At 54.5% G+C, this 27,146-nt stretch overlaps 1 protein-coding gene across 2 annotated transcripts in view; it reads right to left on the reverse strand.

The window, feature by feature from the left end:
• Positions 1 to 2,576: 2,576 nt before the first annotated feature.
• Col2a1 (collagen type II alpha 1 chain) overlaps positions 2,577 to 27,146 on the reverse strand; it is a 29,067-nt gene continuing 4,497 nt past the window's right edge. For both annotated transcript variants that reach the window (NM_012929.2, NM_001414896.1), the window contains 52 exons: positions 26,117 to 26,133; positions 25,699 to 25,731; positions 25,535 to 25,567; positions 25,381 to 25,434; positions 25,144 to 25,248; positions 24,180 to 24,257; positions 23,515 to 23,559; positions 23,356 to 23,409; positions 22,938 to 22,991; positions 22,190 to 22,243; positions 21,829 to 21,882; positions 21,649 to 21,702; positions 21,331 to 21,375; positions 20,817 to 20,870; positions 17,976 to 18,020; positions 17,539 to 17,592; positions 16,074 to 16,172; positions 15,784 to 15,828; positions 15,594 to 15,692; positions 15,373 to 15,426; positions 14,921 to 15,028; positions 14,509 to 14,562; positions 14,326 to 14,424; positions 14,146 to 14,199; positions 13,548 to 13,646; positions 13,145 to 13,198; positions 12,705 to 12,758; positions 12,371 to 12,424; positions 12,111 to 12,164; positions 11,849 to 11,893; positions 11,606 to 11,704; positions 11,228 to 11,335; positions 10,813 to 10,866; positions 10,496 to 10,549; positions 10,081 to 10,134; positions 9,726 to 9,779; positions 9,335 to 9,442; positions 8,798 to 8,851; positions 8,330 to 8,383; positions 7,491 to 7,652; positions 7,211 to 7,318; positions 6,880 to 6,987; positions 6,612 to 6,665; positions 6,364 to 6,471; positions 6,126 to 6,179; positions 5,906 to 6,013; positions 5,614 to 5,667; positions 5,096 to 5,203; positions 4,506 to 4,794; positions 4,142 to 4,329; positions 3,604 to 3,846; positions 2,577 to 3,157 (listed from right to left, as the gene is read on the reverse strand). In NM_012929.2, coding sequence (NP_037061.2) covers positions 3,011 to 3,157; positions 3,604 to 3,846; positions 4,142 to 4,329; positions 4,506 to 4,794; positions 5,096 to 5,203; positions 5,614 to 5,667; positions 5,906 to 6,013; positions 6,126 to 6,179; positions 6,364 to 6,471; positions 6,612 to 6,665; positions 6,880 to 6,987; positions 7,211 to 7,318; positions 7,491 to 7,652; positions 8,330 to 8,383; positions 8,798 to 8,851; positions 9,335 to 9,442; positions 9,726 to 9,779; positions 10,081 to 10,134; positions 10,496 to 10,549; positions 10,813 to 10,866; positions 11,228 to 11,335; positions 11,606 to 11,704; positions 11,849 to 11,893; positions 12,111 to 12,164; positions 12,371 to 12,424; positions 12,705 to 12,758; positions 13,145 to 13,198; positions 13,548 to 13,646; positions 14,146 to 14,199; positions 14,326 to 14,424; positions 14,509 to 14,562; positions 14,921 to 15,028; positions 15,373 to 15,426; positions 15,594 to 15,692; positions 15,784 to 15,828; positions 16,074 to 16,172; positions 17,539 to 17,592; positions 17,976 to 18,020; positions 20,817 to 20,870; positions 21,331 to 21,375; positions 21,649 to 21,702; positions 21,829 to 21,882; positions 22,190 to 22,243; positions 22,938 to 22,991; positions 23,356 to 23,409; positions 23,515 to 23,559; positions 24,180 to 24,257; positions 25,144 to 25,248; positions 25,381 to 25,434; positions 25,535 to 25,567; positions 25,699 to 25,731; positions 26,117 to 26,133 — 4,175 coding nt within the window. In that variant the 3' untranslated portion in view covers positions 2,577 to 3,010. The remainder of the gene's footprint in view (positions 3,158 to 3,603; positions 3,847 to 4,141; positions 4,330 to 4,505; positions 4,795 to 5,095; positions 5,204 to 5,613; positions 5,668 to 5,905; positions 6,014 to 6,125; positions 6,180 to 6,363; positions 6,472 to 6,611; positions 6,666 to 6,879; positions 6,988 to 7,210; positions 7,319 to 7,490; positions 7,653 to 8,329; positions 8,384 to 8,797; positions 8,852 to 9,334; positions 9,443 to 9,725; positions 9,780 to 10,080; positions 10,135 to 10,495; positions 10,550 to 10,812; positions 10,867 to 11,227; positions 11,336 to 11,605; positions 11,705 to 11,848; positions 11,894 to 12,110; positions 12,165 to 12,370; positions 12,425 to 12,704; positions 12,759 to 13,144; positions 13,199 to 13,547; positions 13,647 to 14,145; positions 14,200 to 14,325; positions 14,425 to 14,508; positions 14,563 to 14,920; positions 15,029 to 15,372; positions 15,427 to 15,593; positions 15,693 to 15,783; positions 15,829 to 16,073; positions 16,173 to 17,538; positions 17,593 to 17,975; positions 18,021 to 20,816; positions 20,871 to 21,330; positions 21,376 to 21,648; positions 21,703 to 21,828; positions 21,883 to 22,189; positions 22,244 to 22,937; positions 22,992 to 23,355; positions 23,410 to 23,514; positions 23,560 to 24,179; positions 24,258 to 25,143; positions 25,249 to 25,380; positions 25,435 to 25,534; positions 25,568 to 25,698; positions 25,732 to 26,116; positions 26,134 to 27,146) is intronic.

Consider the following 27,146-nt stretch of genomic DNA (forward strand, 5'->3'; position numbering starts at 1 on the left):
AAAGATTTATTTATTTATTTATTTATTTATTTATTTATTTATTTAATGTATATGCGTACAATGTATCTGTCTTCAGACACACCAGAAGAGGGCATCAGATCTCATTACAGATGGTTGTGAGCCACCATGTGGTTGCTGGGAATTGAACTCAGGACCTCTGGAAGAGCAGTTGGTGCTCTTAACCGCTGAGCCATCTCTCCAGCCCCAGAGGGGACACTCTTTCAGGAAGTGTCCAGTGCTTTACTGAGTCCAAGGAACTTGAGAGTAACTCTGAGGTAGAGCTTGGACATCTGGCTCCTAATCCCAAGTCCTTAAATGGGAGATGCTTCCAGGGAAAAGAATTGCAAGACTGGAACGGAACGGAACCTAACGGAGTCCTGTGATCGGTGGGCCTCTCTGCTCTGTCCTGCTGGCTCTGGAATTTACTCAGTGCATTATTCTTCCTGGAGAGAACTGCCTTCCTGGGAGCATCAGGAATCCAGGATTTATTAAGGATCCAGGTTGTCTCCACATCCCTTTGGGTTGCAGAGGAAGAGACCAAGCAGGGCGTGTTCTCTGGACTCCCCTTTTAGCCTCCCCTGATGCTCCACCAGCCATTCATTGAGAAGCAGTCCCGGGGGTTGGGGATTTAGCTCAGTGGTAGAGCGCTTGCCTAGCAAGCGCAAGGCCCTGGGTTCGGTCCCCAGCTCCGGGGGGGGGGGGGGGGGAGCATCTGCCGAGAAGCAGTCCCAATCTTGTCTAGGTTTTCCTGGGCAGGTAGTGGGACTACAAAGTCTACAAAGAATTACCCAGGTACCCTTCGGCTTCCCACAGAGCTCTGAGCCAGCGTCAGGGTCTGCCGGATATTTTACTCAGGGAATGAGCCCGGGAGTTCTGATTCTCCAATTGGATTGACAAGTTAGAGGTGAACTCAGCAGCTCTTCTGCTCTCCACCTGCTGTCCTAGCCTCACAAGTGCTCCCCTGATGGGCGGGCCTCCCTTTGCTGTCACCAGCTCTCCACGGATAGAGGTTGCCTTTTTTTCCTTATGAAGTAGATATAATTATGTGGGAGGATGTGTATGGCACTGGGACTCAAACTCCGGGGATTTGTGTGTGCTAAGGAAGCGCTCTGCCATTGAGCCACTCTTCCAGCACCAATCCTGTGCTTTTAAACACCCCGCCATTTTACTTCCTTGGGTGTCACAAGCGCTTCATTCAGTTAATTTTACATCGCACTTGGAATACTAATGTATGTAATTTCCCTCAATTCTTTTTATTTATTTTTCTAATTTCTTTAAAAGAAAGGATTCCAACTTTAAAAGAAGGGGGCAGAGCGGGAAAGGGGTCAGAGAAAAGCGTGGGTGTCTCGTTTACAAGATGTACTAGGTACCTTTTGAAATTTGATTCACAAAATACCGCTGTCGTGGAGTGTTATCTCCTGCCCACTTCGCACAACCTCACCACTGTGTACCTCTAGTGGAGAAGGGAACAGCACACGCTCATTTCTGTTCATTTCACACCCAAGGCATTGGAAAAAAAGGATATTCAGCCATGGGAAAAGGGAAGTTTTCTATTCCGCGTCTGGAGTGCGGAGAAGGCCAGTAGGATCTTTGAGCGCGGGTCTACAGAATGACGGATAAGGGCGGGGCCAAGGGAAGTGGTGGGCGGGGCCATGGAGTAGGGGGCGGAGCAAGGGAGGCAAGGAGCCGAGCCTTTCCCCTCTCCTTGTCTCAGAAGCTTAGAGAAAGAACGACCCCTGGGGATTTATACCCCTCCCCTTTGTATCCCCTTTCCACCCTACTTTCCACAAGGAGCATCCCCCAACTCCCCGACACTAAATCTCAGTGCGCCCTGCCTTTTCTCCAGCCTGCAGGTGAGGTGCGCTCTGCTCTGCGTTTACTCTCAAGAACAAGGTCATCTCTCTGGTCCCTCAGACTTCTCAAACTATGGCTCTAATGGTCGAGTGTAGTCTCCTCAAAGGTGTGCGCTGAGGCTTGCTCCCAGGGTGAGACTCTCAGGTGGTGGAACTTCGAGAAGTAGGTCCTAGGGGAGGTCCTCAGGTCACTGGGGACTGACTCTCAGAAAGGTCTGTAGGACACTGGTCTCTCTCTCCTCCTCTGCTTCCTGGCTTACAGCATGAGCAATGGCTCCTGTGCTCCCACTATGACCTGCTGCTACCTTCCCCTAAGGTCCAGTCAACACAATTATCTAATTTTGTAAAAAAAAAAAAAAAAAAAAAAAAAAAAAAAAAAAAACAGAAGAACCATTTTCTAATCCTCCTCTTCGTTAGCTTATCGTTTTGGCCTTCAAAACTGTGCGCCAAAATAAACCTTGCTTTCCTGATTATGTAACCCACGTCAGGTGTTAGCAGGAGACTAACAGATACGGTTTGGTTCCTGGTCAACACTGGATTCCGTGAAGTTCCTAAGTTTAGAAGGCAGGTCTTACGTGTGTGTGAGAGCACCAAACCAGGCAGTGTGACTAAAGCATCCTGAATTCAAAGGTCCACAGACGGTCGCAGGACCACATTTGGGCATGCAACAGGGCCAAGGACTGGTAAAAACAACCGGAAAAACAAAACACACAAGTCACCGTGTCCTTTCCAATGATTTTTTTTTTTTTGGTTTTTAATATCAATTGGTGTTTTAAAAAATACAGAGGTGTTTGACACAGAATAGCACCATTGTGTAGGACACACAGTTCCTGCGCCCAGCACCTGTAGGGGTCTTCTGGCTGGGCTGGGAGCAGTCACTCGGGGGGCGTCTGACTCACACCAGATAGTTCCTGTCTCCGCCTTGACCCAAAGGTCTTACAGGAAGACAATAAATAAATAGAACTTCGAGATTTTATTTTGCAGTCTGCCCAGTTCAGGTCTCTTAGAAAGGGGAGAATGGTCCGGACTGTGAGGTTAGGATAGTTGAATATCAGGTCAGGTCAGCCATTCAGTGCAGATCCTAGAGTGACTGCGGTTAGAAAGTATTTGGGTCCTTTGGGTTCGCAATGGATTGTGTTGTTTTGGGGTTGAGGGTTTTACAAGAAACAGACAGGCCCTATGTCCACACCAAATTCCTGATCAGGCCCTCCGATGTCCATGGGTGCAATGTCAACAATGGGAAGGCGTGAGGTCTTCTGTGATCGGTACTCGATGATGGTCTTGCCCCACTTACCGGTGTGTTTCTAGGCAGAAAAGGAAGGGCGTTATTCAGGTGATGCCTACCAACTACCCAGGAACAACTACCCAGCACCCCCAAACTAAGCAGCCACAAGGTGGGAACGACACTAAGTGGCTCGCTAGACTTTCTCTCCGTTTGCCCAAGCCCCCTCCTCTTCGATCGTCTCCTTAATGGCAGAGCCCTTCCCTGCTTTTCTCCCTTCTTCCCACAAAGGGCTTCCTGCCTGTGATGGTCTCTCCTCTCACAGGCTAGTTTCTACAAATACTTCTATGGGAGTCAGTACGCCTACCTGCATCTTTGTTTCCTCCGAATGAGGAAGTGAACAGGCCAATGCAGTATACACACCCCTCCCCTGCCACTCCCACATGCCTCCTTGTCTCAACCCTCTGATGGGTCTCGTCGCCATAGGAACATGACCTTTGTCATTAAGCCAACCTCAGCCCCACTCACCGTGCAGCCATCCTTCAGGGCAGTGTACGTGAACCTGCTGTTGCCCTCGGCCCTCATCTCCACATCATTGGAGCCCTGGATGAGCAAGGCCTTCTTGAGGTTGCCGGCTGCTTCGTCCAGGTAGGCAATGCTGTTCTTACAGTGGTAGGTGATGTTCTGGGAGCCCTCAGTGGACAGTAGACGGAGGAAAGTCATCTGGACGTTAGCGGTGTTGGGAGCCAGGTTGCCGTCGCCGTAGCTGAACTGTAGGCAGAGGGGTGAGCGTGTGAGACCAGGGGCCCAGCATCTGCTGGAAGCCGAGGCTAATGGTGCATTCAGCTGACAGGGGCTCAGAGTGTCTGTGAGGTACTGGAGTGGGTGTGGAGCAAGCTTAGAGGACCTCTTCTCCAGCTCTAATGGAGAAAATACTTTCTCCTCCTTCCCTCCTCTAAAGCCCAAAGGAACACCGGTGGAGGATACAGAGAAGGAGCTAAAGCATCGGAGGGCAGAGAAGAATACACGTGAGGGGCCGGCTGAGCCTAGACCACCGGGCACTCACGTGGAAGCCGCCGTTCATGGTCTCTCCAAACCAGATGTGCTTCTTCTCCTTGCTCTTGCTGCTCCACCAGTTCTTCCGAGGCACAGTCGCTGGGTTGGGGTAGACGCAAGTCTCGCCAGTCTCCATGTTGCAGAAGACTTTCATGGCGTCCAAGGTGCAGCCCTGGTTGGGATCAATCCAGTAGTCTCCTGCAGGAGAAAGAGGTAGCATCCCATGAGGCTCCCACTCAGACCTGAGGGCCAGACTGACTGTTAGAGGCAGACGGCCCGTACTAAGGTACAATGGGTATGCCTTCCTGGCCCTTCTCTCTGGGGCTGGGGGTGGGGGTGGGGGTGGGGGTGGGGAGCCTGTCCTCCAGGCTCACCGCTCTTCCACTCTGGGTGGCAGAGTTTCAGGTCCTGGCAGGTGCGAGCGGGATTCTTGCGGGAGCCATCAGGGCTGCGGATGCTCTCGATCTGGTTGTTCAGCGACTTGAGCGTGGCGTCCACCTCGACGTCATGCTGTCTCAAGGTACTGTCTGCCTCGTCGGCCCGCATGTACTGCAGGGGATCGGGGCCCTTCTCTCTCTGTCCTAAGCCAGCAAAGGCTGACATGTCGATGCCAGGACCAGGAGGACCCGGAGGGCCAGGGGGACCAGGATTTCCAGGAGGACCCTGAAACAGTGAGTAGAGAAGTCAGCCAGGAATCATGGGACGAGGCCCTCGTCTGTGTCCATCTGCTGGAACTATGCCAGTATGTCCACTTCCTGTTCATTTAACAGGGACAGAGGGCAACAGGACCAAGAACATCACAGCAGCTTCCCCACTGCCCCTCCTGGCTCTTCTCCTTCCCAGAATCCATCATGAGCCCTGTGACCCTCTAATGGGCCCTCAGCCTATAGGATGCCTTCACCACTAGCTGCCCTATAAAATGCTGGGAATACCTCTGACGGCAGGGAGGGAACAGGACACTTACAGCAGGGCCAGTTTCTCCTGAGCGTCCACGGGGACCTGGAGGCCCGATGGGGCCAGGGATTCCATTAGAGCCATCTTTGCCAGAGGGACCAACAGGGCCAGGTGGACCCTACAGACCAAGAGAGGAAATGGTAAGAGAACAGCGTACAAGTAATGTGGCAGAGCAGATGCGGCTATGTAGGTGGCCAGCCTGGTAGCGCTAGTCACACCGCTCTGCCTCCAATGCCCCGCGTTGCTCAGCCAAACTCCCTTAATCCATCTCCACTTAAGCCAAGGACCAGCAAGTTACATCCATGTCCCTCCTAAGTCATGTTTATAAAAATCTTTTTATCAGACTTGTCTTCCAGTCACTGTGACCTTAGATGCTTATGCCCACAGCCAGTGCAAAAGAGTCCCACTTTTCTTAGGGAACCTCCTGTGAGGACTGCTAAGTCCAAAGCGTCCTGGAGAAGGCCCATCCCCAGTCAACTCCTGGCTGAGGCCTTAACCCACTTCATTCCCCAAAACCATCTCACTTACTCTAGGGCCGGAAGGACCAGCAGGGCCAGAAGTACCCTGATCTCCAGAAGGACCCTGTGGAAAAGAAGAAAACAGCAGAGGTCAACACAGCTGGGTATAGAAATTCATCACCTTCAGAATGGGAAGCAATCACGTGCCCACCCTGTCTCCTCCTCTTCCACCCACCAAGAGAGTCCAGGGTCTTCTTAGGAAGACCCCAAGCCTTTTGGGTAGCAGGAGATGCTCAGGGTCCTGAAAAGTGGGAGGTTTGGGGCAGCCCACTCATGGACAAATGATATGCAGTGATACCCACCGGGGGGCCAGGCAGACCCTGCAGTCCAGTGAAACCTCGGTGCCCCTTCAGTCCTCTCTCGCCAGGCTCTCCAGCTTCTCCTTTGTCACCTCGGGGGCCTTGAGGGCCCTGTGAATGAGAAAGTCACAGATTTGGTCAAATCTGGTCTAGTATGCGTCCCATCTGAGACCTGATGTCCCTTTTCCAAGGAGGACTCCATACAGGATATTCCAATACTTACAGCAATTCCACGGGCTCCAGCAGGTCCTGAGGGGCCCATAGGACCTTGTGCACCCTGAGAGGGGAGAGCAAGAACAGCGTCAGAAAATGAAGTGTTAGGACATGAACCCACTCCTCCACATCTGCCTAGAAGCCCAGAGACCTCAGACTACCTCTAGATGCTCAAAACAGGAGAAAACAAACACGGAACACCCCCTGCCACTTGGTCACCCTCTTCACCTCCGAATCAGGATACTCACAGCCTCTCCTCTGTCTCCTTGTTTGCCAGTTGGGCCAGCAGGACCAGGAGAGCCTGGGGGCCCAGGAGCTCCAGGAGCACCAAGTGCACCAGTCTCACCACGATCACCCTGTAGGAGCAAGGTATCAGATTCAGCAAAGAATTATCTCAGAAGAGGCAGGCAGAGATCCTTTGTTTCCCAGAGTGGCGCTTAGGCCCAGTGCAGTCCCCTCCCCGGCCCCCATCCCAGAATAGACACCAGTCACTCACCTTGACTCCAGCCGCACCATCTCTGCCAGGGGGTCCATCAGCACCAGGGCTGCCCTGGACAAGGGACATGAGGTTTCACTTAGAGCCGCTCCCTGTTTACTCTCCCACTCTGGTCTGAAGCATAGACTTGTTCACTTCTGCCCAACTGAGACTTCAAAGCTTACACATCCTCCAAGCTTCCATCCACCCTCCTCCTGTACACCCAGTCCTGGTCTCTCTGTGTATCCTTCCCTCAAGACCACCCCGACACACCAAGCTAGGGGCTCACCTCTCGTCCAGGTTCACCTGCAGGTCCTGTCAAGCCAGGAGGCCCCACAGGACCAGGAGGACCTCTGTCTCCAGATGCACCAGGTGCACCCTGCTTGCCGGGCTCACCCTGGAAGGATGCAGACAAGGGCCATGAGTGTACATGCTAAGCATCCCTGTCAGGGCTCTACCCCATCCCCTTCATGAGAATCAGCTGACAAAGGATTGCTTCCAAGGGTGCTGAGTTGAAGGAAGACCTAGGATAGCACTGCAGTAAGAGCTCCCAATTAAGAGTTTTGAGCCTGAGCCAGGCCTGGCCTAGCGGGCTGAAGGAAGAAGCTTTCTTCACTCACCGATGGGCCGGGAAGGCCTGGGAATCCTCTCTCACCACGCTGACCAGGCAGACCAACAATGCCCCTTTGACCAGCCAGCCCCTGGGGACCTGGGGGACCATCAGAACCCTAGGAGAAGAAGAAAGAGCTGACTCAGGGCTTGGCCTGCCTGCCCGTGCCTCTTCCCACCCATTGAGTCCGTTCTGTGCGGCTCCCCTCCCATGTCCCCCACAGCCCTGCATCCTCCTCCCAGTGCTTAGAGGAACTCAGGTGCCACTCATGGGCCTAGGAGGGCACGTACAGAGGGACCGTCATCTCCAGGTTCGCCTTTCTCTCCAGGAGCTCCTGCGGGTCCTTGAAGTCCAGGGTCACCAGCTCTGCCAGGGGCACCAGTGTCTCCTCGAGCACCTTTGGGACCATCTTTTCCAGCAGGACCAGGGGGACCGGCGGGCCCAGGGTTGCCCTAGGAGGAACGAATACAGACAGCGATAACTCGCTGTCCTCATCATCCAAGTTACCGACACCTCTGTGGCCCCCTCCACACTGCCCACCCCTGGTCTCCTCTCCTGTGTGAGAGCTCTGGGCAACCGGCTGTGGCCCCGTAGCCCTTGGTTAGCCTTTCTCCATCCATGTGGAATTTCTCCTGTTGGGCCAGCTTCATCCTCCATGATAGATTCCTCCAGAAACGGCTCCAACCTTGACCCTCTGACCTGAGCCTGCTGTTCACCCAGCAGCCCCTCCTCCACGCTCAGTGCTGGTGGGTGGGATTTTTCCTTATCTCCTCCCTCAGTTATCTGTTCTGGGGCCCATGGCCTTTTCACAGAGTGAAATCTGTAGGTCTAGATGCACTGGACATGTTTAGGAAATGTGTCCTAGGTGAAGGGTATCATGCTAACCCTTCCAGCATACCAAGTCTGAGGGTGAGTCCAAGTCAGCCAGGAAGGCTGGGTGGTCTCCCATTGCTCCCAGCTACCAATGGTCAGTCACTTGCTCCTCCCATTTGGTAGGGGTGGAGAAAAGTCAGAGCCATAGGGGGGCTTGTTTGACCCCTATGTTTGGTGGTTTGCTCCAGAGATCTCTGACCCTATCTGGGTCTCCCACACCAGGAGTAAGGCAGACCTAACCTGGAATGACACTCACATTAGAACCTGGGGGTCCAACTCGGCCAGCAGCTCCAGGGAATCCGGTGGCTCCCTGTGGGCACAAAGCAGTCAGTGAGAGAAAGGCCCTGGATACTTCAGGTCCTCAGCAGAGAAGAGAATCAAGTTGGTAGGTCTAGAGAGCTTGTTTCAGGACAGGGGAATCCAGAAAGACTAAGGCTACAGAGTTGCAAGTGAACGTTGAGGAGAAAGAGCTCCACTGCACCTGGCCACACAGTCAGGCATGGGTTCCCGGTGAGAAGTGTGGCTAGCCTTCAGGGAGCCAAGTGGCAGAGCTGAGGGCTGGGGACTCTGAGGTGACTGTGCACCCACAGCAGAGTTAGATGCCCCCTCTCCTGCCAGGCTGTAGTAGGATTGGCTTAGCCTGGGCATGTTTAAGGCTGGGGAGGGAGGAGGTAACCCACTGCAGAGAGCAAGGGCCAGAACGTTTTGCATGGGATTCACTCACCGGTGGGCCTTGGGCGCCCCGGGCTCCCTTAGGACCAGTCACTCCAGTAGGACCCTGTGACAGGAAGAAGATGACAGTGAGGGCTGGTGAGCCTGGGGAGGGTGGTAAGCATATGTCTGAACCCTGAGGTTCAACACGGGACCCCTGTGGACCAGGCTGTCCGAGTACAGCTACCTAACACTAGGACCCCATACAAAAGCTATTGAATGTGTGCCTTGCCAGTGGGAGACTCGAGGGCTGGACTCTGCAAGGCTTCTACAAAGACAACCCCAACGTCTAACCTCCTGGGAAACCTTCTCCCCCTGCTGCCCCAGGAGACCGACTGCTTGTCTTGGCCGTCTGATCAGTGGTCATAGCCTAGACTCAGTGCTGGAGACCTAATACCCAATCCCTGTGCCTCACAAACCGTGATCTAAGAAAGCTTCTCCCTCCACAGCCGAGGTATCCACTAGGTTCCCAGTTAGACTCTGCCTGCATGGCCTACCAGGGTCCTGCCTGTCCTGGCAGCCTCTGCCTCGTGAGCTCAGTAATATTCACCTGTGGCCCGGGAGCTCCTGAGGGGCCTTGTGGGCCAGGGGCACCAGCGTCACCTTTCTGTCCAGCTTCTCCTTGATCGCCCTTGGCACCAGGCTGGCCATCAGCACCCTGCAACACAAAGAAGGGACAGACAGATGAAGGAGAGGCGAGCCGACCACCCCAGGTTCTGCCAAAAGGTTCTGGGAGTTACATGAGTACGGGTCTACCCTGGGCCTGAAAATTGGGTTTAAGACTGGGTTGTTCTGTTGCCGTGGAAACGTGAAGAAAGAATCCATGTCTCCCTTTACCACCCTCTTGCTCTCCCTTCCTCTCTCCCCACCCGGAAGGCACCCTTGAGTTCTGGGTGTGGAGCCGGACTGCATGCATGAATAAGGTAGACAGAGATACTCACAGGAGGGCCAGCGAATCCAGCAGGTCCAGGTGGCCCAGTCTCTCCGCGCTCACCCTGTGAGAGGACCAGGAGGTGTCATGTCCCGTCGCCTGCTCTGTGCTCTCCTCAGAGTGAGAACTCACTGCCCAGGCCAGCTCTAAGTTCAACTCCCCACCCCACCCCCAGAGAAGAGGCATCTGAGTGAGCTGAGTCCCAGGGAGCCAGAGCACTGGCCATGCCTGGGCCTGTGACCTCTGCCTTTCATGTCTTCTCTCCTTCCACCCCTAACCCCAAGGCACAGGGCCAGGCTGGAGGACATATCTGGCCTCCTCACTCCTGGGGCCAGGGAGAGCCTGATTTAGAGGGACACACTCACCGGGGCGCCTCGAGCTCCAGTACTTCCTGAAGGACCAGGAGGTCCGACTTCTCCCTAGGAGTTGAGGAGGTAGGGATCAGAGTGGGCCTGTGGAACCAAGTGTACCTAGGAAGCCCCAATATTGGGAAAGGGGGTCTGGGCCTCTGGACTCCATTCCACATCAGCCTTCGTCCCAGTCCCAGCTATTCCCACCTTTCTCCTCAAGGCCTTAGCCAACAGCTCCACCTCACAGGCTACACATGTCACACTCTAACTGGACCCTCCACCCTCCACTCCTGCCACCACTGTGGTGGGTGACGGCCGATGAGTGAAATATGGCTGTCTAGTAGGAGGTAAGGGGAAGACATTCTAGGGTTGGTGGACAGAGGGACGAAGGTCAAACAGACAGAGGGACAAAAGGTCAGCCACAACTCACCTTCTCGCCATTGGCACCTGCTGGTCCTGGGGGCCCGATGGGCCCAGTAAGACCCTGGAGAGAGAAAGAAGGAGATAAAGGAGGCAGAGAGTCAGGCCAGCATCATGGGGTTCCTCAGGGATTCTGCGGGTCCCCTACCCTACATAGACTTTGGTGTACCCTCCCATGGTCTGAGAGCCCCCACTCACTGACAACTCCCCAGCTCTAAAGGGAAAACCCCTGAAGTTTCCAAGCCCCTTTTCTGAGCACTAGAAGCCACATGGGAACACCTGTGTCTGTACCCCCAACTCCCGGTCCTATAAACAACAGCCACTTACTCGGCCACCATCTTTTCCAGGAGCTCCCTCTGGGCCTTTCTCGCCAACATCACCCTGCAGGAGAGAACGCCGGGTACTTTAGTGGGTTCTTCAGGACTGATTTCCAGTTCAGCCCTGCCTGGCTAAGGCTCTGGCACCCAGTCCCCGCCTAGGAAGTATTTTCTGTGGGCTTTGTTCAGGCTGGTGACAAGGAGGAACCAAGGTGAGAAAAGAATGGAAAGGGGGTTGCAATAGCAGAGCAGTTTGGCTGGTTGGATGGATGGATGGATGGATGGATGGATGGATGGATGGTTGGTAGGTTAGTTGGTTGGTTGTGGGGAGGGGTTTCTAGTGGCCATGATGCTCCTCTTCAGAAGTAGGAGTGTGAAGGCTGAAGCCTGGTGGGTATGGCTTTGGGGAGAGACCCATTACTTACTCTGTCTCCCTTGGGTCCAGCAATACCAGCTGCTCCCCTCTCACCAGGCATTCCCTGTAGACCTGGAGGGCCCTGAGCCCCAGGGGGACCATCTGGGCCAGCCGCACCCTAGGGTAAAAGACAAGCAGAGTCTGTAGTAAGCAGCACCTCTCCCTCTCCTTCCCCTACTCTGCCTCCCACCCCCAACTATATACAGCCTGGGAAGCCAGGATCCTGAACCCCTATCCCCACTCCCTTCCCCCTTAAATTCCCTTTCCAGTGCCACCTTCCACAAGTTCCTCCTGGCTGGCCTTCTGTGCCCCCTCTCCTCCCTCTCACCCCTCAGTGAGCTTCCCTAGTGCTGGACAGAAGACACCTGCAGGACTTGGCCTCACTTACTTTGGGACCATCAGTACCAGGAGTGCCAGGGAGGCCTCGGGGACCCTGGAGGCCCTGAGCACCGGGAGAGCCACGTTCACCTGGGAAACCTCGTTCACCCTGTGGAAGAGACAACAGGCAGGGATCAGGCAAAAGTGGTGGAGAAATGAGACAGGGAGAGAGGGAATCCCCAAGCACCCAAGCCAGGGCTTCAGTGTTGGGAGAGAAACATGGATGGGCCAAACTGAATAGTGAGACACTCACCCGGGGACCAACGAGGCCAGGGGCTCCAGCTTCACCAGGAATACCCTAGAGAACAAAAAAGGATGTGAGAAGTGAAGGCTGGGTGCTACGGATCCAAGAGCATGCCTCCCACGGTGGCTGAGCACGTCCTCAGGAGAGCTGGGCTCAGACTTGTCTATAGAGAGCTGGTCTCAGTTCTGGGGTATCCCCAGGCTTCACGGGGCTCTTCATTCCCTGGTCTCCTGTACGTTAGCTAAACAAGGTCAAAGGGCTCCGCACTCACCTGGTCACCTTGCTTTCCACCTTCACCCGGGGGACCAGGAGGGCCAGGAAGTCCCTGGAAGCCAGAATGACATGGATTAGCAAAGAAGGGAGTCTGGTGCCTCGGCCTCCAGGAAGGCTCAGGACAGGACAGACCCAAAGGAGATGGCAGTTAGGGCCAGGTACGGGAAGCCACACCCTCTGGCACCCCATATTAGCACCTGCCCTGAGAGCTCTAGATATGGGAAGGGCATGCACGGAGAGTCTGGTCCAGCCACCTACCTGGAACCCTGATGGCCCAGGAGCACCCTGCTCGCCTCGTTCACCAGCAGGTCCCTGCAGAAGAAAGAAAAGGTGAGCCAGGCCTGGAATTCCCAGAGCCTTCCGCCCTGGGTCATGGATTAGAAGCCTTCCTGAACTGACTAGCCAATGCCTGGCGGGCCACCTGACCTCCACCCTCCACCCACGCTTCCCTCCACTGCCTCCTAGGACACGTCCTCTCATCCGGGGATGCTTCAGTCCAGATCCACGTCTGTCACCTCTATTACTCAATGGATCCAAGGTTCCTTGTTTCAGCTCCCACAAGACCACATGGAGGAGCTGTTTGGATACTTACGCTGGGGCCGGGGGGTCCTGCGGCTCCTGTCTCACCATCTTTGCCAGGAAGACCCTAGAGGGCAGAGGAAGAGGAGTTGTAATGACTTATGTCTGGGGCGTCACCTGAGACCGGCAGATGTAGTTTTCGGTCAGGGGTTTTCAGATCAGTAAGGTCCTCAATGGCTCTCCTCCGCCCTCACCCTTCCCTGCACTTCCTTATAGCCCTCGTTTTCCTCAGCCTTTCTCCACATAGGCATCTTCCTCTGTACCTCAGCCTTGGCTCTGAAACCCACCAGCAGCCATAGACTCTCTGGGTGGATCCCAGAAGTCACAACCTCACATGTGCTCAGCCACAGAGATCAACTCTTGATAACCAAGGATGTGGGGGCACAGCTCCCCCTGCTGCTTCTGTTGGGAATTGCACCAACATGGAGCCAGGGCAGTGGGGAGGACACTTACTCTCAGACCAGGAGCACCAGCCAGTCCTTTCTCACCAGCTTTGCCAGGCTCGCCCTGAAGGAAGGGAAGAGAGGACCATGAGGTGGGTGGTTTAGGATGGGGTGAAGCAGAGCAGGCTAAGGAACCTCAAGCCCCAGTGTGTACAAGAGAAGGAACCCTAGAACATCAGACCCTTCTTTTATATCAGAGGCCTCCAGGGCACAGGGCGGCTCTATGGCGTAATGAATGTCACAGTGGGTTTTAAGGTACCCAAGTTTACCCCAGGTCACATGCATTCCTTGCAGGACATGGAGGGCAGAGCTCAATGACACTGAGAGGCCACTGGTCACCTGCCCTGGGTTAGCTCTTTCTCTGAAGGATACAGGAAAAGATGTAGGAGACGAGAAAGCAAACTATCGCTTACATTGGCTCCTTTGGGGCCAGGGAAACCCATGACGCCAGGCTGCCCACGAGCTCCCTGAGGACCAGGAGGACCAGGGCGACCGTCTTCTCCAGGGGCTCCCTGAAAGACAGGATGCCATTCTCAGAACGGTTGTATCTCTCCATTAATATTTACTAAGTGCCTGCTGTGTGGCAGGCACTGAACAAAGTACCAGCCATATAAATGCATCTAGGGTTGGCCAACCCCACACACAGACCTATCTACAGACAGGTATGCCTGGTTCAGAAGTCTCATCGCTCCTCCCCTCTTCCTCCTCCTCCTCCTCTTCCTCCTCCACAAAGATGCCCAAATCTCTCTCTCTCTCTCTCTCTCTCTCTCTCTCTCTCTCTCTCTCTCTGTGTGTGTGTGTGTGTGTGTGTGTGTGTGTGTGTGTGTGTGTGTGTGTGTGATTTTCAGGGTACAGGTTGCATCTGGCCATGAAATCTATCATGTATCTCTTACCCATTCTCAAAATGTACAGAGTCCTAGGCTGCCTTCACCCAAACTCCTTCCCCCTTCCCACCATCTCCTGAAAGATAATCCCTTATTCTCCCAGAAACCTCCAGGGAAATAGACTTACAGAAGGACCAACTTTGCCTTGAGGACCAGCATCACCAGGGCGGCCAGTAAGACCCTTGGTTAGGGAGAGAGACGAGACTGAGGTCATTCAGGGACATGCCCCAAATCTCCCAGTTCAGGCAGCACAGCTCAGAGGATGCAGGCGGGAAGGGTGTGGGGGTCTGCGTAGCATCCACCTTACCCTGGCTCCAGGAAGACCAGGTTCTCCAGGACGACCCGGGTCACCATTGGCACCCTTAGGACCAGCCAGGCCACTAGGCCCTCGCTCTCCAGGGGCACCCTACACCAGAGGAGACAGAAAGTCAGTGGAATGCTCTGTAACCAGGGAAACAGGGAGGGACCAAGCCCCTCTTCCTCTGCTCACCTTGGGACCTGCCAGACCATCTTGACCTGGGAAACCACGGTTGCCAGGAGCACCCTAGGGAGAAAAGGGGAAGAGGCAGAGGGTGAGGATGGCTTTTCACCAGCACGCCGGGAAGGAGTCGCACCAGGCTCCAGGGGTCTATCCACCTCCACCTCCCACCACAGGGGGCAGTAGACACCGCCCGTGAGTCTAGGGCCTGCTCCCACCTCTGTGGGAGGAAGCTACCATTTTATGCCATCCTTGGGGCAGAGGGTGCAGACAGCATAAGGATGCTGTGCCCCTGGTGTTGGATGGGGAAGAAGAAGAGCCACATTATCTAAAAGAGTCACCGGATGTGGCCAACACGGTAGGGAACCTGGAGCCACCGTAGCTGACCTGCGAACCTGGGGGGCGGAGCTCCTTCCCTACTTACTCTCTCTCCAGGGGGGCCGATAGGTCCAGCGCCACCGGGCTCTCCTCGAGCACCTCGTTTTCCTTCTTCACCAGCAGGGCCAGGGGCTCCCTGGGGCCCAGCAGGTCCCTGAAGACAAGCACAAGAGAAGTGTGTTAAGGTCTCCGCCTAGCCTCGGGGAAAGCGCTGGCCCAGTGTGCAGAGGAAGCGGCCTTGGGAATGTTTCAGTGCTTGGGCAAGAGGGTGATGGGGTGGGGGGAGGGGAGGAAGAGATGACTTGGAACTCAAGCTGTTCAGACTGGGAGAGGAGGCCGGTCAGGGTCTCCTCTACACTCTCTTGCTCCCTTCTCCAGGAACAGCAGGAGAGGGCCTGGGATGGGAAATGGCTGGGGGAGTGGGCACAGGGGGGCAGGAGGGGGTTCTGGAGGCAGAGCTACGGTAAAGGAAACAAAGTCTTGAGGGCAGATACTCACAGTCTCTCCCTTGGGGCCTTGTTCACCTTTGAAGCCAGCGATGCCGGGCTCACCCTACATGAGAGAAAGAAACGTGCTCACACTGGCTTCTCTCCAAAGAGTCTGCTCACACACCCCCCCCAACACACACACACCCCACCCCAAAACCTCCTCCAGTGATTGGGAGGGCACAGAAAAGAGGGGCACATTGGTAGGCCCTGTCAATCATTTCGGGCTCTTACCGTCTGACCTTTGGGGCCCAGAGGACCAGTTGCACCTTGAGGACCGGGAGGGCCACGGGGCCCAGGGAAGCCAGGGGCACCAGCAATTCCAGGAGCGCCCTGTCGGCATGAGCAGAAGAGAGGCACATGAGGAGAGAGGATGAGGAGGGGCTAAGCCATCCCGAGGACGCAGCCCAGGGTCAGTACTTACAGCAGATCCTTTGGCTCCGGGAATACCATCAGTCCCTGGGTTACCCTGACAAGAAAATGGCACAGCGGTAAAATCAACAGCCAAGAACCAACCCAACCATTCCTACCATCAGGCCGCGGTCTAGGGGTCAGGGACAAGTGCTGTCTGCTCCAGGGGCATGAGACATGCGGGAGGACAATGGGTGGGAGGTGATCGGACCCCAGCGATTGGGACTTTACAAAAGATTGCACTCAGGAGGGCCAAAGCCACAGATGTCATTCATGCCTTCCAGGCCACAGACGTGAACTTACAGAAGCGCCTGCGGGCCCGGGGGATCCGGGATTGCCGGGTTCGCCACGAGAACCTTGAGCACCTTCAGGACCACGGGCACCAGTGGGACCAGCTTCGCCCTGGGAAGAGAGTAGGGGGTTGAAGTGCATGGGGGGGGGGGGTTCAAGGCCAGTGTGCTTGGGTCTTTCGTGTGCTTACACACCGTGAGTGAGCAGTTGCACACGCCCGTGAGTCTGTTGTTCCCACCCGGCCGAACAGCATGAGATGATGACCCACCCCTGCCTCCTCTGTTGTGCACCTCACCCCTGCCCTGTAACCCCCACCCCCACCCCACACACAACTGCACATCTGCCTGCACTGGGCTCCATCAGCCTGCAGCTCGCTGGTCCTTCAGCCCACCACAAAGGCCTGGGTTAGGAGATGTGCCCTCTTAGAGCTGTGGGATGACAGACAGACTGACAGACAGACGGGCTGCCCCCTCCCGCCCGCCCCCTCTTTGTGTTTTCTCTCTGATGGAGGAACAGAAGCCAGAAGGGTGACTCTGTCTCTTCCGAGTCTCAGCTCAGAAGTGGCTTCGTTTCTGGCTGCTGGGTGATCAGAGCAGCTCCAGGCACCTTCAGCCTCAGCCTGTTCGTGGTGCCGTGAAGCCAGGGCCGAAAGCAAGCTGGGACAGGCTCTACTATTCTCTCAAATTCCTTTTTCTTCTCTCTCTCTCTCTCTCTCTCTCTCTCTCTCTCTCTCTCTCTCTCTCCTTTTTTTCTTTTTCCTAAAAGTCACAGCTCTGTGATCTGGCTCTCTGGAGCCTCCGGGGGAAGGCTGCTGACCTGGAGAGAGGTCAGCGCCTCCTCAGGTTTCCTCACACGGCATTCTTACTTCACTTTGGTAATTATTATTTTCTAAAGGTCAGGCCCCCCCTCACCTTCCGCTGTCCCTCTTCACAATGGCTCTCCTTCACCGGGCTCCCAGGGGCCTCAGACAGTGTCTGGTTGCCATGGAAACCCCCAGGAGTGGAAAAGCAACCTGATGCCAGTGACACAGGGAGGCTCCATATTCACTCCCAGGGACGTTCACACTGGAATCCCTCCTGGGCCACAGGGGCTTTTCCCTGAACTGGCTGGCCTCCCGCTGGCCTCTATTGATCCTCGGAAGGACCACGTAAACAACAGCCCAGCACCCCAAACGCAGTAGAAATAAGAAAGGGCAGGGGATGCACAGAAACGTCGCCTTGCCTCTACCCCTCCCCCCCCCACCATCCCTTTAAGCTCCTTCTGGGTAAGTCAGCTTTACCTAGGCTTGTTTTCTCCTTCCTCCCTCCCTAGTCGTCTTCTCTCTCAGTTTTCCCTACTCTCTGTCAGTGAGAGACTCTGGAAACACCAGAGAGGCTAGGGGGAGGGGAATGTGTGGCAAAAGGACCCTTAGCAAGGACCACAGAAAGACTGAGTGTCTTGACCCTCCGAGATTCTCAACTTGACCAAGATCACGCACCTTGGCACCAGGAGCACCAGGGAAGCCAGGACCACCTGCAGGACCAACAGGACCCTGGGGAGAAGAAGTGGGCAGAGGGTGAGTGCTGGATGTCAGCGAACTGTCCAGGCCTCGAAGAGAGACGCCCCCACCTCCCACTCCTTCCACCACTGTGGCTAGAAGAAACAGCCACTGCTGCTGTCCCTGGAGACCTCCAGAGAGATGCCTTTCTCCTCTGGGCAAGTTTCTGAGTCTACATGCCATCAGAAGCCACGCGGCTTTGACCTCACTCCTTAAAAGTAGAGGCTGCTAAGGGCGGATGGGGAAGTCAAGCTGCAGGGTTAGCAACATGCTCCAGGGGTGGGCCACCTCCTTCCTGATGCCAAGTACAGGGGCAGCCCCACAGACTTCAGGGTTGCATAGCAACTGTCACCTGCTTAAGAATGACAGGAACTTACCGGAGGTCCAGCAGGGCCTGGCTGGCCGTCGTTGCCTCGAGCACCCTGTGAACAACAAGGAAAAAAGGAGCCAGTGTGAGTGGTGCCCACAGATCCAGCCATACCCACTACGTGGGAACACAGGGTCAGGGTGTCCCGAGCTGAGCGTGAACAAGGCGTGTGTCTGCAGCAGGGATATCTGTATGTGTGGACAGACAGAGGACCGCAGGGGGCTGGCTCTGCGTAATGAAGCCTGGGCAACTTCCCAACAGCCCAGTCGCTTCTAAGGCTTCGGTTAGGTTCCTGGTGTTCCCAACATTAAGCCGAATGACCATTCAAAAACCCCGTGGACTGGGCCAAAGTAAAATGGCAGAAGCAAAGAGCAACCTGCCTCTATGCTGGGTAACCTGGGCTAAGTAAGGCTAGGCAAAGCCTTCTCTCCTCCTTAAACTCCAGGTAACCTCTGGTCCCTCCCAAGCCAACTGCTCTTCAGGACAGCAGAAATACCCCCAGGATGTTTTCTGCAGACCAGGAACCTGCCCCAGGATGAAGACAGGCCACCAGCCCTGTCCACAACCGACCTGAGCTCCTATCTCGGAGACCTTTGTGTTTGCGGGGCATCTGAGTTTGTCCCTTCTCTAAAGGACTCGAGCTCTGAGAGTTCCACTGGTTTGGGGTGAAAACATCAAAGGTTGAGTTTTTTGTTTTTTTGGTTTTTTTGGGTTTTTTTTGTTTTCGCCAGTGCCCTTGAGAATTTCTGCTCTAACTCCAAAAGCCATTATGTTATGCACACAGCCAGATCTAGGACTGGGCCCCTGCCAGACCCAGAAGCCTAAGCCATTGGTTCCCAACCTTCCTAATGCTGTGACCCATCAGTACAATTTCCTCATATGTGGCAAGCCACGGCCATAAAATTATTTTCATTGCTCCTTCACAACTGTAATTTTGCTACTGTTATGAATCATAATGCAAATATATTCGGAGATAGAGGTCTGCCGCGGGCATCACGACCCACAGGTTGAGAACCACGGGGCTAAGGGGAACCTTTCTGAATGGCTCTGTCTCTCAGAAGCGTGAGGGAAGGATGCTCTGTGGTGCTCAGCCTTCTTCCTGATATGAGCCATCTCATTTCACAGAGCCTCTCCCCTGGAGGCCAGGGAGAAGGAGAGGGGTGGCAAGACTTAATGGAAGGAATGGTGGCAAGAAGACGGAGTCTGATCTCCTGCAACCCTTTCTGGCTCACCCAGGCGCCCTGGAAAACTCTGTTACTGAGGAAGCCCTACAGTACCTTCCCTCCAGGAGCCAGTCAGCAGACAGCAGGGCAGGAGGAGGGCGGGGCCAGTGTCTATCTTAGGCTTTTACAGGAGCAAGGCAGGAGGAGAGGACCCAAGTGGGAGAGCTCTCACGGGAGCTGCCTGTGTCTGAGGCCTACATGGACACCTTCTAGTCTCAGAAGGCCTTTGGGAGACCTCACAGCAGACAGCAAGGCAGAGGGGGGAGGCCCCCTCCCCCAAGGCCCAACACAATGTACAGATTGTTCTAAGCCGGATCCCCTAACAGCACTACCAGCATGCTTGCTTTGTGGACCAGACCACCAAGGACAACCAAGAACTAGGGCCTGGTGTGTCTGGGAAGGAAGAGAGACAAGCGACAAGCGTGGGCCAGTTTGGCTTTGAGCCTCATTAAAATCCCCAGGCCAGGGTCTCCCGATTGCAGGAGCAGCAGGCCCGGAGCTTCTTTCCCTAGGGCGCGGCCCTTGGCCAGCTCTGATTGGCAGTGGGAGTGTAGGCTGCTTGTTTCACGGACCTGCTCCTGATGGAACATTCTGCAGCCAGGTCTGGAAAGCAGCTGCTTACAGTGAAGCTGATTTCAGTTGCCCTGCAAGGACCTAGGAGGAGGGGCCTCTGAGCTTGACCGACCAATAGAAAGCCGCAAAGCTTGGTTGGCTGGGATGCAGACCAATAGAAAACCGCAATCTTCCTTAAACTCGCCTTTCATCACATCACTCGCCTGACCAAGCACCTACAAGGCCTCTCTATCACTTGGGGAGCCAAGCTAAACCCCTCTCTCTCTGGCGCCTGTGCCCTCCACGGTTTCCCACATTCACTAGAGGCCAGCAGAGTTGCTGGGCCCTCAGTACACAGACTGTCTTAAGCTATTTAGTCTTCCTGAGACTCAGTCCCCTGTTCTCTAAAATGGGAACAAGAGATTCAAGTTCACAGAACGAGGTGGAAGATTGGACAAAGTGGAGCACTCCAGGTCCTAAACCAAGGGTCATGAGGTGGATGCCACTGGTGTCGCATCTCGACACTACTCAGAGCCGCATCAAGGGTGCTGCCATCGGAATCAAGAGAGAGAGCAGAGTGTATATAGCATAGAGAGCTGGTACACCATCTAAGCCTGTTCCTGAACTCCAATTTGCACGGCTCAGGAAGGAGTAGAGACCATTGAAGGGATGACCTGGAGGATCAGACTGTGGAAGAGGGCTCTCACCATCATACTCTCCCATAGTGCGCCCTCCTTCCACCCTGCAGGCCCCACCCACCTGAAGATAGGAAGGAGGAAAACTCAGGATGGAAAGTTCTGGTATGATGACACTCCTTAGTCCTCACCAAGTAGGGTTTTGGTGTGTGTGTTGGGGGGGGGGGGCTCATGCACAGCTCAGGCTGGCCTTGAACTTGTGATTCCCCTCAGGTACTCAGCTTCTCAGGTACTATGATCATAGATAGTTATGTCCCTCCTGGCTCGGGTTATCCCTGAGCTGGTTTTGTTGTTGTTGCTTTTTGATTTTTTAGGTTTTTTGGGGGGGGGGCAGGTCAAGTGTTGAGTATATGGTGGCACCCGGCTTTGGGGGTTACTCACAGCAGCACCAGCAGGGCCAGTCCGTCCTCTCTCGCCAGGCAGGCCACGGGGACCCTGCAACACACACCAGCGCAGTTTAAGTGTGAGTTAGCATAACGGTGGGTGGTTTGCATGATGGCTTCTTTCCACCCACGGAGGCCCTGTCTTGCCCCTAGGTCCTGCTCCCAAGGCACAGGGTTTCCTCCAGGGAGCCCCATGTGTGTTCCTGCTACTTCCTACGGAGAACTCATCACAACAGATGAGTGCCCCAAAACATTGAGGCAAACAATTAAAAACAACAAACAAACAAACAAACGACTAGAAGGTGCTTACAGTGTGTGTGTCTAACAGTTCCTGTTTCAAGGACGTGCGGGCAGAACGCTGAGCAAATCCGAATGCTGTGTGCTGGGTTTGCTCATAAATCTGCACAGATATCTGCTTTGGATGAGTGTATGAAGGGGATGCTGCTGACCGGTGTTGGGGGGGGGTCTTAAGAGCAGGGGGTGGCTTTCCTATGGGTGACCCTCATACTCACCATTGGGCCTGGGGATCCGTTCTCACCAGGGGAACCGCTCTCACCCTGGAAAAAGAGACATAAAGGGTCAACGTTTGGACTCCTGGCTTCCAGAAACTTCCTAGGTAAGTCATTGAAAGATCTGGCTGGCTCCATCAGGGCTGAGACATGCCGGCTTCAGTTCTGGGAGAGACAGTCTCCCCAAGCTCTAAGGCCTGCTGCTCATTATAGGGTGTTTCCAGCTACATTCTAACTCCCTAACCCCACCGGCACCGCCTTGACTGGACAGTCTCCGCTTGTCCCCCATCGCCAACTCCTGTGTGTTTTGTGGTTCTTTACCTTCACACCTGGAGCACCAGCTTCTCCCTTAGCACCATCGAGGCCTGGGTAACCCTGGGAAACAAGAGAAGGGTTCCGTTACACATCTGGGAGCCCACACAGGAAGTAGCGTGCATAACCCCAAAATGTTTCCTCTCCAGGTAGCTCCTGCCTTACCACATCCTAACCCACGATACTTACTCTGTGACCCTTGACACCAGGAAGACCGGGGGTTCCCGGGAATCCACGAGCACCCTGCAGTACAGAGAGGAGATACTCAGAGGAAGGCAGAGATCGGGTGATGGCTGCTGGATAGCCTGCAGATCCAGCTCCCTCTGGCCACCAATAAGAAACAGGCGTCCAGGCGTGTCCATAGCTCCTTCAGCCAAACCCAGACCACCATCTTGTGCTCATACAAACACGGCCGGCAGCTTGAAGGCTTTAATACGCAGGTACCATTAGTACCCGGTTTTACATTGAGCTAACCAAGCTGAGTGAGCCGTATGGACCGTAGGAGGGAGACTGGAAAAGCCTTGTGAGAGCAGGAAAGATGAGGCTTTACCTGAGGACCAGGGAGGCCTCTTTCTCCGGCCTTTCCGGGCTTTCCAGCTTCACCCTGAACAGAAAGAGAGGTATCTCATTTTTCTTGGCAGACCCATGAGTATGAGTAGCAGGCCCCAGGACAAATCCCTCCACAGCTGGGCATCTGCCTCGGGGCCCACCTCGCCCACCTCCTTCCTGCAGATGCCCCTGACCTAGAACGCCTCTTGCGATTTATTCCTTGGCAAGTTCGACTGTCCCCAGCAAGCTTCCGGTCTCCTCTCCAGAGCTCTGTGGACCGGCCTGTTTGCCCTGACCTTGAGAGGCTTTACTGTGGGATGCCCTTCATAAATACAGCTCAAGAAAGCCAGCTCTTGTCTCTATGTTTCCCCCCATCCTCTTCAGACATCCAGGCTCAGGCTGAGCTTTTCCCTCATTTACAATTGAGATGATGTTAGGCTGTTTGTTGACCTGCTCTTCCTCTGTTTTTCTACCCTACGTCACTGTGCTTTGAGTCCTCCAGTCTGGTCTCTTCTCCTTTCTCCTTTCTATTCCTGGAGTTAATGATGTTTTAATTGCTCTCCTTCTCATGGGATCTGAAGGGATCCCCAGGGACCCAGCGAGCTGAGTTGCCAATAATGGGTATGTGGGTGGGTGGTAGATACCTGGAATTTAGCACCCGCCGCCACCCTTGTTCCTCAGGGAGTGTCTCTACCCCAAGCCCCAGCACATCCTCTCCCGGGGCTCCTGGACTTGTTGGGTCTACTCACATCATCACCAGGTTTTCCAGCAGGACCTGGAGGACCTCGGGGACCCATGGGACCCTACAAATAGAGAATTTAAGACATGGTTGGAAGGGAAATAGGGCGGATGGGAAAGTGAGATGGTCGCTTCGGAAGCTACAAGGAAGAAAAACCAAAAGGTTGGAACAAAATTGTAAAGTAGATCATGGTGGGAGGAGGGGACTGCACAGGCTGGTGACCCCTGAAGAACTCCCCCTAAGGGTCACAATGGAGCTCCTGTGATATTACTTCTCTGCAAGAGTGTCCCATGGGTAAGAGTGACATCTGAATTTCCTATGGCACTCCCTGTTGCGGGAAAGCCCTGTCAGTCAGAGCCAGTCAGTAGCTTGGGTCAGAGAAGACTGTTCCCAGAATCTCCTGGGAGAGGGTAGCCTGTGGTACTCACAGAGACACCAGGCTCGCCAGGTTCACCAGGATTGCCTTGAAATCCTTGAGGGCCCTAAAAGGGAAAATAATGACACCGTGTTGACCCCAAAACTGTGCTGCCATGATGTAGACGGTGAGCATCTACAATGCCCCCAAGAGGAGAAGACTGAATACTTACGGGGGCACCGGCGGGGCCTGGGGGTCCACGAGGTCCCATGGGGCCCTGCATTGGAACAGAAAAACGAGATGCTTACTGGCCTGCTTTATCATGGGCCTCTGGGATTCCATCTTCTAACCAGCAAAAGGACAGAGAAGATAGCATGGGAGCAGGAGGGGGAGGGGCGGAGGGCCTCCAGCGGCTGCTCCCTCTTCTTTCCCCACTCCCCACTCAACCACCTATCTTTATTTATAGGCCCCATTTGGACAGAGATGCTGGCCTTGCTCTCTCCTGGCCGGCGGCCATGTTTACTAAAGTCTGAATTTCATTTAGCATGTGCCAAGCCAGCCCCGCAGGGTGAGATTTCCTGCTGGAAGCCTGGTGGATGCTGGAGAACAGTAGCTGCTGTCTGCATTCTTCAGTTCCCCTTCCAAGAGCAATGTCGACTGGCCCTCTAATCCATCAGCTCTACGCATCACCCCGTCCTCATTCTTCCTAGCCCCTCTAAAGCATCATCAAGACTAGCATCCATCACCCTGAAAACCCAAACTCCTGGGGCTAAATGAGAGGCTTCACGTAGCCGGAGTGAGATGCTTCAAGACATCTGCAAGGCGGAGGTCGCTGGGTGTCTGGCTCTGCGAAAGGTGCCCTCCCCCAATGTGGGCAGCACAGAACTGGAGTCCTACCATGGGGCCTTGCATGACTCCCATCTGGGCACCACCAGCCTTCTCGTCAAATCCTCCAGCCATCTGGGCTGCAAAGTTCTGCAAAGCAACACAACTGGGTTAGGGGGGTTGACAGGCCCTGGGTCATTCCTGACTCTTCAGAGCTCTACCAAGTCTCTAGTCATAAGAGACTAGCTGAGTGTTGATCGGATTTGCCAAAGAGACCCGACGAAGTTCGCTTCCTTGGGAAGTCAAGTGTTATTTGTGGTGGTCTCAGTCCCGCATGCTCTGCTTAACTAACTTTTATATTCTGAAATGTTACATAAATAAAACATGACTTTACAAAGGCATTCTTCGTTCTCCCCAATGTTGATGTCTGGCAAAGGTCTGAAACCTGGTCCTGAAATATTTTGGGGAGGCTTATAGTAGGTGCCTGTGAACCCGCTTAAATTGAAGAATTTAAAACACAGTAGACCTCCAAATGGCACACCTACAAAGTGGGCAGTCATATAATTTGCTCGTTGGTGTGATTCCAAACACGACAGTAGCCACACACCTTCCCTCAGTGGGGCTCTTTCATGAGAATGAATAGTTGCTTGGAATGTACTTGGCAAGGACTGTGGATAAACGTCTTCCAAGGACAGTGGTCACTGCTCTTCCAGAGAAACACAAGTGCCCAGTCATCCTTTTCGGGCACCACTACACCCACCCCCGAGAATTAACCGCACGACGGGGAGCCAGGAAGCCAGATAGCTGAAGGCCTTCTTTACAGAAACCCAGTGAGTGAAAAAAGCCAGCCCTCAGCCCCACAGCCTCGAGCCTCATGTGTGATTCTCCTCAATTAAAGACTTGAGGTGAAACCCATGAACAGGCTATGTACGGATTGCTGGCGGCTCTGGGAGACAGCCAGGTAAGAGTGAGTAGCAATTTAGAAGCCGCAGCCCGGGAGGGTCGGCCTGGAGAAGGGAGAACTAAGGACACTTACTCCTCCACCAAGGCCAGGGGGACCAGGGGGGCCTGGAGGGCCAGGGGGACCAGGATTTCCAGGGGTACCAGGTTCTCCATCTCTGCCACGGGGTCCAGGTGCACCCTTGACAGGAAGAAAAAAAGGTATCAGCGAAGCAATGCTTCCTTAAGAACCCCAGGGCAGCACTCGGGAGGTACCCAGGCCTTTAGAGGACCCAGGGAACACAGAGGTCAGGATTTATTGCTGTCTGCTCACCCTCTCTCCCTTGTCACCACGGTCACCTCTGGGTCCTTGTTCACCGGCAGGTCCCTGAAGGTGAGGGGCAAGGTGTGTTGACATGAAACTAGAGGGCATGGTGACTCAGATGCAGTCGGGGAAGAATGGAGAGGGGGATCTCTCCCTTTCTTACCTGAGGGCCAGGAGGTCCTTTAGGTCCTATGATCTGAGAGAGAGAGAGAGAGAGAGCCACAGGCCCATCAGTTAAAGGGGTGCATTTAGGACAGGAGGTGCACAGGTTGTGGCAGAGGTGAGTCGTGACGGGAACAGGTCATGGTGGGGATAATTTGTACTCACATCTTTGATATCTCCAGGTTCTCCTTTCTGCCCCTGAGGTCATAAAACATTGACAGGAGTAAGCTTAGCCTGCTGAACCCCAGTGCAGAACCCCACCGACCCCACCACACTATCCTCCCAGATGGACACCTTCTGAGGTCTAAAGAAGAATCCCGAACCAGATTAGCATCTCAGTGCCTCTGAAGAGGACACAAGAAAGCAAAACACGGGGCCAGCAGAACGGCCCAGTGGCTAAAGCTCTTATGGAGCCAGCCTAATGCCCTATGGTGGGAAGAGATAACCAACTCCTCAGAGTTACCCTCAGGCCTCCACACATGCACCACAGCCCCTGTGTGCCCACACTCACACATACAATCACGTTTGACAGGGGGTGAGAATGTAATAATTAAATTAAATAATTAAAAACAGGGTGCCTTACCTTTGGCCCTAATTTTCCTGCAAGGGAAAACAGAGAAGGAAAAGGTGAGACAGAGACGATATTTTGCCATTCAAACTCTCTTTGGAGGATCGGAAAGGAGAGGACCACAACCAAGGAAGGAAGAAGACCCCTGTGGGTCCCCGGAATCCCTCTGTGGTGGGGTTAGGATCACAGAGCCCTTTTGTGACTGGGGACTCATAAGGGACGGAGGCACCTCTAACCTTGTTAGTCAAGAAGCATGCATAGTGTACAGGAATGGGTTGAGAGCAGGAGAGAGGCAGGGGGTTGGGGATGGGGGTGGGGGGCCAAAGCACAGAAGACCCAGAGGTCAAGCCGTCCTTCCCAACCCACACCCCTCCCAAAGAAGAGTCTAAGGAAGCCTTACATTAGCGTGGAGTCTTCTTGAAGTAAGCACAAAAGAGAGCAGGACACATGTTACAAAGAGGGTCGCAGCCAAGGCCACCCCAGACCGATACGCCCCTCCCCCGCCACAGCAGCAAGCTCCTCTAGGCTTTCACACTGCACTGGTATGGGCCCCTTGGACTCCACCTGAGAGCCGGCACCATACAAGGCAACAGTGTGGGGGAAGCATACAGGAAAGACGACTTCTCAGTTCCGGTTCAACCCTCCTCTCCATAGGAGTAGGAAGGGACAATGAGCCATCCAAGAGCCTGTGAGTGTGACCCCACTTTCTCTGTAGGGAGGTGGGACACTTGTGTGGGTGCTGGGAAAGGGTCAGCTGCACTCTTTTTTAGCACTGGTTCTAGCTGGGCCTGGGTGACCCCATCAGCTTGCAGGAACATGAGTGAGATCTTCCTTTCAACTCCAGAGTCCAGCAACCCCTTTGGCGTTTTTTTTTTTTTTTTTTTTTGCTTCTGTAATGGCGGCCCAGGCCAAGCAGGGCTCGGTGCATTGTGCACTTCTCCAATGTGGGAACCCATTCTGTCCTCCTTACTGGCAGAGGATTCTCCACATTACTGACCATGTCCCCGAACATTTTCCATAGAGAAGACATGATGTAGGTGACCTG

The sequence above is a fragment of the Rattus norvegicus genome, chromosome 7 (genome assembly GCF_036323735.1).
Source record: "Rattus norvegicus strain BN/NHsdMcwi chromosome 7, GRCr8, whole genome shotgun sequence".
NCBI lineage: Eukaryota > Metazoa > Chordata > Mammalia > Rodentia > Muridae > Rattus > Rattus norvegicus.